This window comes from Cornus florida, unplaced genomic scaffold (assembly GCF_030987335.1).
Source record: "Cornus florida cultivar Cherokee Brave unplaced genomic scaffold, ASM3098733v1 CherokeeBrave_3.0.0_Hap2_Chr09, whole genome shotgun sequence".
Classification (NCBI taxonomy): domain Eukaryota; kingdom Viridiplantae; phylum Streptophyta; class Magnoliopsida; order Cornales; family Cornaceae; genus Cornus; species Cornus florida.
Window position 1 is genome coordinate 17,290,920 of NW_026775579.1, and position 7,973 is coordinate 17,298,892.

Consider the following 7,973-nt stretch of genomic DNA (forward strand, 5'->3'; position numbering starts at 1 on the left):
TAACACACCCCATAACCCGAGACAAACCATCGAAATCTACACTGTCACACCGACATAACATACAATGATATGCTCTCACTGTCCCTGACTTAACCAAAACAATCATAGACCTTTGACCGAATATTGTGCTAAAGATGGACTGACTCAGGAGGAATGGTTGGCCAGGCCATTCTCATCATCAATCCAATCTTAACATAGACGTCGTTCCTGTCCTCAGGTCCAACCTCAAACACACTCTTACATAGTCCACAAGACAACCATGAGATCCACTTACTATCAATCCATCGTCCTACGTAACCTCAACAACTATACAGTCATATAACTGCTCTAAAAATCCCAATCATACTTTAATCAAACAACCATAAAAAGCTAAAAGCAATATGGCACCAAATACCACAGTCATCAATTAGCATAAAAGATCTCTAATCTCCTCTTAACACCGATACTAGGTAACCAACTCCATAGTATTACTTGATTCAATTCTTACCTCGTCAAAACACATAATATAACTATTTCATGCCTGAGATCTCAAAACCAAAGTCAATCATTCCTATTATTCTTCAACGGAATCTCATAATCACTTTCTAGCTGCCTAACACTCAAACAATACCAACACTTGTCCTCAAGACACTGCTCAAATCATACATCAATAAAAACACCCAAGTACATGACCCACATCACATTACCTAACCATCTTCAAGCTTACAATTTATGACACACCCCTAGCCATCACCGACAGTACTGGACACCGAAAGCACAATCCCTATTCAGCAACTCGTGCCATCAAAACCACTCTCAAAATAAGCACTACGAAAAACCAATGACTTTATCTCCTTCCGTGGGAGTGAGTCGACCAAATTAGCCAAACCTTTACCGATGAACTCAATAACATAACAAATCACACACACAAGTCTGTCCACCCACAAACGTAGACAACTTCTCAATGAAGAATAAGACTTACGACGAACGACGTCGTTGCCAGGACTAGAACAAACGGAAAGGGTAACAAACCCCATTCTCACAAGAGACTGACAACTCGCATATGAATGTACCCGACACCTTGTCACATGCTACACACCAACTGTCCAACTATGGACACCCAATCTCACCTGAGATGAACTAAACTCCTTACACACAAAGAGAAGAACCAAATGGATACCCGTACAGAACTATGAACTAAATTCTAGGAGACTTCGTAACTAACGGACCATTATACACTATTAATAAAGAAACCTTGCATACGATACCCTACAACGCCCATGCTAACCAAAACCAATCAGATCCCTACCACCCATTCGTCGAGTACTAAGATCCAACTCACAACATAACCATCAGACAAGAGCATCAATGCTTATAACATACCAACACTAGAAATGATCACAACCCATTGGACACCACATCCCGTCACTCCCGAATGACAAACCATATGCCAAAAAAAGACACTTTACCACCCGTTCCATTACTACCTTCCTAGACGATACTGTCTCAATCACCATGCACACCCGACTTGTGACCTCAGTCACAACAATCAACTAACTCGTCAAAAAAAAAGGTGCCTATCTAGCAACATCATCCCCACTGGCTCAAAAAGGCTAAACAGTCCACAATCGCCTCGACTAGCGCACAACCCCATCACCTACCTGACAACACATAGCAAATAACTTACAATCTCTAATCCATCCTCGGATTATACCTGAAACCATTCTGCTCATCAGTACTAAACATCATGCCATAACGCTTCTACTACCATCATCCTCGAATGACAACTCAAACTCACGTCTCACCGACTCAACAGGCTACCGCCAAACGATCTCAACTCAAGCATCCCTAGGATAACACCATCATAACAAGAGAGTATGCCTCACCCTCGATACTCCCCATAGTAACCACTACATACCACTAGGATAGAACCCTTGCACGGCAATGCCATGCCGACAGATCCTAAAGAAAAGGAATGAGCACAAAAACCAGAATGCTCAACACCCAACTATCTCCTTAAAACCATCTACAATGTAATCAATCACCAACGCTTAATTGGATACTCCGACCATTCTTCCCAAGACACCCTACACACTCAATCAAAGAAGCCTTACGCCCTAGCGCCAACACCATCACTCTTATTCTTTACCATTCCTCAAAACACCCTTAGCCCCGACAAAAGTCAAATAGGGCTACCAGCTAAACCTACGAGGTCACCCTCGTCCCAAACATTCCAATCGTTAGTCTATCCTTTTGAATTCCTTAAACAACAAGCACTACCTCCTCCTACCCCAGACACAACATGAAATTCAACTCTAGTCCACAGCTTTCAAATTCTTAAACATTATCCATTTAGTAACACAATGCCTACCATCAATTACTTCATCTACAACAACCAAACATACCAATGACTACATACTATTTACCTTATTGTGTAATCCAATACTACACAACTAAAACTGACCACTATACCTCACCTCAAGACTCTCTCGACAACCGTGACAACCTACAACCCCACTCATCAACCGACCAATGCAATCAACTCACCGAGAGTCGATTACCCGCAACACACTCCCGTAGCTATCAAAACATGAATCACTCCTCGATAAACCAGTCCCTAAAACAGATTCTCACAACCCATGAACTGAATCACATCAAACGGTCGGTCACCCAGTACTGGAATGACTGCAGTAAATGCTTACATCACCCTAGACTCATAGAGTCCAACAAGTCCCCTTAACCACCATAACCAACACGGTTCCTTAGACTATACCAGAATACTCGAAATACACATCTACAACCTAAAGACTACACTCAAGACTCTAGTAACCTCTATAACACCCACCACAAACTGGTTTGAAGAGAACCCTTGTACTAAACCACGACCTAAGTCATAAACACTAACTTCTAAAAGTCATACATACCTCACGAAAACCTCACATTGTAGACCTAACTTCCATGATCACAGGAACCCACGCGCTAACACATAAAACTCATACGTCTCCCCCAGGACATCGCACTGTGCCGTAACAATCATTCGAAGGTCGTGCCCCAAGCACTACGCCCTAAAAACAATGAGAAAATTGAAGCAACCTTGTATTGAATAGCTCGATCCATGAGCTAAAGACCTATGCTATTCGTTCGATAAGAACCAACACTCAAAGAACCCTAGAGCAACAGAGCTCATCCCCTACTCAGGTTAAAACCTACACAACCATCAATGCTGTAACAAGTACTCTACCGTACTAGCAACCACCCCATGCTCGTCCGCATAAACACATATAAGTATATAAATATATACATATACCAAATAATTGAAACTCACAATACCATACGAAACATGCTTGCATACCCATGCTCATTACTTGTCACATTAGCATAAAAGAAAATTGAACCAACTGTGCCTACTGCTTGCCACCGTCATGCATCTCATACTTTGCACTTTATCATATATAACATGCTTCCAAATAATATAAACACTTCATTTACATATACCGACAATTTAAACACATAAGCACTTAATAAATAGGTATGCTTTCAAAACTGTAATCATATAAGCAAGTAACAAGTAGGCATGCTTCTCAAAACAACAAACATTTTAACATGCAACACCCTTAAATCACTCAAGTCCCACTTAGGTCAACCCTACTCGTCATCCTTAGGTTTTTGAACCTAACGCTCTGATACTAAATTTGTATCTACCTCGGCCCGAGGGTCCGAATCGCTAACTGGGTCCTCACCCGAACCCGAGGTCAACTAAAGATACGTGTCATCCCAAGGTTTATAAATAAAATAAAATAAATAAATAACAATAATAAAATGAGACCATGGCTACAAAGTATATCAAAACAATCCACTAACCTATCAAAACCTGTGGAGGAGCGTCGTCCGCCACTTCATTCTCGTATCCTGAAAAATGTTAAAATAATGGGGTGAGCTAAATGCTCAGTAGGAAGTGTCTAAGACCTACTTCTTATGACCCTGTGAATCCACATAAGGAATAAAGTACAAGTAAATGAGATCATGCCTCGGGGAAAACAAGTAAAACAATGATAATATCAACAAATATATACGCAAGTCGTCTAACCACCAAATGTACAATGTATGCCAATGAAATGCGTTGTCATGCCATGTTGCTCCTCATTTCTGAAACAATACCGTTTCAACTTCCAAACTATTAGTGCAATCCGACCCAATGCACCTCCAAGGCGTCACGAATAGAGGGTTGACTAACTATCCACGACCACAAGGCACCTCCAAGGCGTCGCACTTGGCCTAGTTAGCTCAACCATACTCCCTTCTATACTACACTAACAACATGGACCGCTAGGCGCCTCCTAGGCATCCGGTTTTCACAAACACTTTACAAAAAATAACTTTTCCCAAGAACAATTTCATTTGCTTTTAAAACAAACTTTTCCTTTTACTTTCCCAGTGGTAATGCATGAATTATGCAAATCCTTCAATGCCATGACAAAATAGAAATTTCATACATATGATTCACATCATTCAAGCATGTTCAAAACATAAATTTCAACACAATATCACATTCTCATATTTTTAAATCATGGCATTTTATATACTTTTAATTCGCAAGTCCAATAACTTAAATACATAAGGTATAACAATAAGGTCATTTATTTTCATAGCTACAACATCATTTTTCATAGCAATTTAAAATCATAGGACATATAATTACATCAACACTAAGCATGCTTCTTCACCATAAGAATTTAATCATATTCATAAGCTCACTTAACACATAGCATGCCTTTATCACCTTAAATACCAACAACCACAACAAATATAATCAAGATAATTACAATTAAGCATGCTTAGAGTCAAATTAAAGGAAAATTTCATAAGAAATCTAAGAAATTGTGGATTAGAGCACCCCTACCTCGAATTGATGAAAAACCCTAATTTTCCCCAAATCCAAGCCCTAGAATTTCGAAACCCCAAGGTGCACCAAACGAGGAATTGCTTTGATCAAATCGAATATCACGATGCACTCTTTAATTTGCCACAAACGGCACTTTAAAACTCCAAAAGATGAAGAAGAGATCAAAGTTTGAATCTTTGATGAGAAAAAGAAAAAAAAAAAATTCAAGAAGAATACCTATGGGAGAGAGAGAAAATGGAGACCAAACTTGGTCTCTAAGCCCTTTAAGGATAAGTGGTGGGTCCCACCATTATTCCTTTTGAATTTTTCTTTTATTTTCAACTTAATTTTCCACCACACTTAATTATATATATACACACATAATAAATTACAACCACACATAACACATTAAATAAATAAATGTGATGAAATTGGACTCAACCAAAACCCCCGTACTCAACAGTTCTAGCAACGAGTCCCACACGGAATCGTCCGGCCCGAAAAACAAAAAAATGTAAAAATGGCAACCTTAGCATTTCAAAGAGTCCTGGACTCAATGAAATGTCCCAACCAACTCTCGGACACAACCGGCACGCCAAATGAGAAAAGACAAGAATGCCCTTGCATGAACAAAAAATTCCAAAAAAATGGAAAATGGTGATATTTAGAAATATTACAAAAATGCAACATTAACTCTAGACTCTAATGGGCTCCTATATGTGCTTAATAAGACAGGTACCAACATAAAGAACATAACCAATAGCGGAAGCTCATCCGTGGGGAAGATGTTCCGTTCAACGATGGGTTCAGATGGTTTATGGAGGTTATATTCTTATAGTTCGAATCAGAATGGTAATTGGACAATTGAGTGGTCTGCACCAGATGATAGGTGTAGTATTAAAGGCATGTGCGGCATTAATGGGTTTTTTGTTCTCATGGATCAAGAGCCTTCTTGCACTTGTCCTCCTGGTTTTGTATACATTAATCAGGGGCAAAAGAATTTGGGCTGCAACAAGAATTTCAGTACAGAGAGTTGTGTTTTCAAGTATGGAAACATAAATTATACAATTTATGAATTGGATAATACCATGTGGGAGGACAGTGTATACTTTACTTATCTGTCCATGACCAAAGAAGATTGTAAACAGGCCTGTTTAGATGACTGCAGCTGCGAACCCACGACATTTCAAAACCAAGAGTGCAGAACACAAAAACTTCCATTGAGATTTGGGAAGAGAAAAGTAGATGACTCCACTGGAACTCTTGTAAAAGTAGGCACTAGGGGATCGACCGGCAGGAATGAAACTCCTACTGTGACTAATCGGGTTCCTAAATCAAGCAAGAAAGGACAGAGAATGGATATTCTAATTATTGGTATTGCATGCTTAACTTTTGCATTTATTGTTCTAATACTCACTGTTGTTATATATAGACATCGCATTGGGGCATATAAAGAGCTTCTTAGTGCACAGGATGATGGGTTAATTGAGGATGTAACCCTGTGATCATTTTCCTATGATGAACTTGAAAAAGCAACCAGTGGCTTTAAAGAAATATTGGGCCAAGGAGCTTTTGGAACAATTTTTAAAGGGGTGTTATCAGATAGGCAAAAGGCAATTGCTGTCAAGAGATTGGAGAAGGTGGTAGCTGAAGAAGACATAGAATTCCGTAATGAGATGAGAGCTATTGGGAGAACCAATCACAGGAATTTAGTCCGGTTGCTTGGCTACTGCCATGAAGGATCCAATAGGCTTTTGGTGTACAAGTACATGAGCAACAGTTCATTGGCAAACTTTCTTTTCAAATCTGAAGTACAACCAAATTGGGATCGAAGAATTCAGAATGCTCTTGACATGGCTAAAGGCATCTTATATCTGCACGAGGAGTGCAATAGACAGATCGTTCATTGTGACATAAATCCCAAAAACATACTCATGGTTGAGCATTGCAGAGTAAAAATTGCAGACTTTGGATTGGCAAAGTTACTAATGCCGGAGCAAACCAGGACATTCACCGGCAGCTTCAAAGGAACAAGGGGATATGTTGCCCCTGAGTAGTACAGGAGCTTGCCCATAACTGCAAAAGCTGATGTTTACAGCTATGGGATTGTGTTCTTGGAGATCATATGTTGTCGCAAGTGTGTTGATATAAATTTTGCACAGAATGAGGCAGTCCTCGCTGACTGGGTGTACACCTGTTTCAAGGAAAATGAGTTGAGAAAGCTAGTTCGTGAGGAAGAGGTGGACGAGCAACAATTGGAGAGGATGGTCAGGATTGGACTTTGGTGCATCCACGATGAGCCGTCGCTCCGCCCCTCAATGAAGAAGGTCGTATTGATGTTATAAGGGACTATAGAAATACCAGTTCCTCCTAGTATTACTACTTCCTTTGGTGTTGTCTAAGTAGTGTTAGGCTTAGTGACACAACAATGGCTATTACTTATATGCTTTGTAATCAAAGATATGATAAACTATCAACATAAAATCTTCCAAAGTATGTTTCCTTTTCTTGCTCATTTCTGTTTAGTGTTGTTATATGTATCTACAAATTCCTGCAATAAAAAAAGAGTTTCTTTGTTGATCTCATTCTATTACAATGTATAATAAATACTTCTCTGCATATAACAAAAGTCTTCCAATGTTACCCCAAGAAGTTGACTTAGTGGTAAAATCATCTGACTTGGGTGCTTACTAGCATCAAGGTCTGGGGTTCGATTCCCACTAGGAACTTTCGACAATTTGGGGCCAATCCTCTGCTGCCATAGTCAGCGACTTACCAATCCAAGTATAATATATAACTATATAATCCTTCATCAACTAATCGATTGTGGGGGCAATGGGGGCATAGCTCAATATCTTAATTAAATAGGTGCAAGATAACTTTTGTGTTTTTGTTTTTTTTCAAAGCATAGTAAATAAAACAACTCTACATTAATTGATATTATCATCCAATACATTTACAATTATCTTCGACAAGTTTTCAGATTTTGAATAAGTCATATGATATATACCATTATTATCTATACTGCCAAATATGTCTTAATCAATATATGAAATCAAGCTATCACTTAATCTCACATCCAATTGCCAATTGATTCTTCACAATATTCATA

At 39.1% G+C, this 7,973-nt stretch overlaps 1 protein-coding gene across 1 annotated transcript; it reads left to right on the top strand.

The window, feature by feature from the left end:
- The first annotated feature begins 5,661 nt into the window (after window positions 1-5,661).
- LOC132272389 (G-type lectin S-receptor-like serine/threonine-protein kinase LECRK4) lies at window positions 5,662-7,206 on the top strand. The gene is made up of 3 exons (XM_059773547.1): window positions 5,662-6,235; window positions 6,395-6,917; window positions 6,960-7,206. The coding sequence occupies exons 1-3, from the start codon at window positions 5,662-5,664 to the stop codon at window positions 7,204-7,206; spliced, it is 1,344 nt and encodes a 447-aa protein (XP_059629530.1).
- The last annotated feature ends 767 nt before the right edge of the window (window positions 7,207-7,973 follow it).

Excerpts from the sequence above, each read along its gene's own strand:
- LOC132272389 (XM_059773547.1), top strand. The coding sequence starts at position 5,662 with ATGGGTTCAGATGGTTTATGGAGGTTATATTCTTATAGTTCGAATCAG. Across the intron at positions 6,236-6,394 it reads AATGGATATTCTAATTATTG|CAACCAGTGGCTTTAAAGAA; the intron begins GTATTGCATGCT and ends AACTTGAAAAAG. Across the intron at positions 6,918-6,959 it reads GGATATGTTGCCCCTGAGTA|CTATGGGATTGTGTTCTTGG; the intron begins GTACAGGAGCTT and ends TGATGTTTACAG.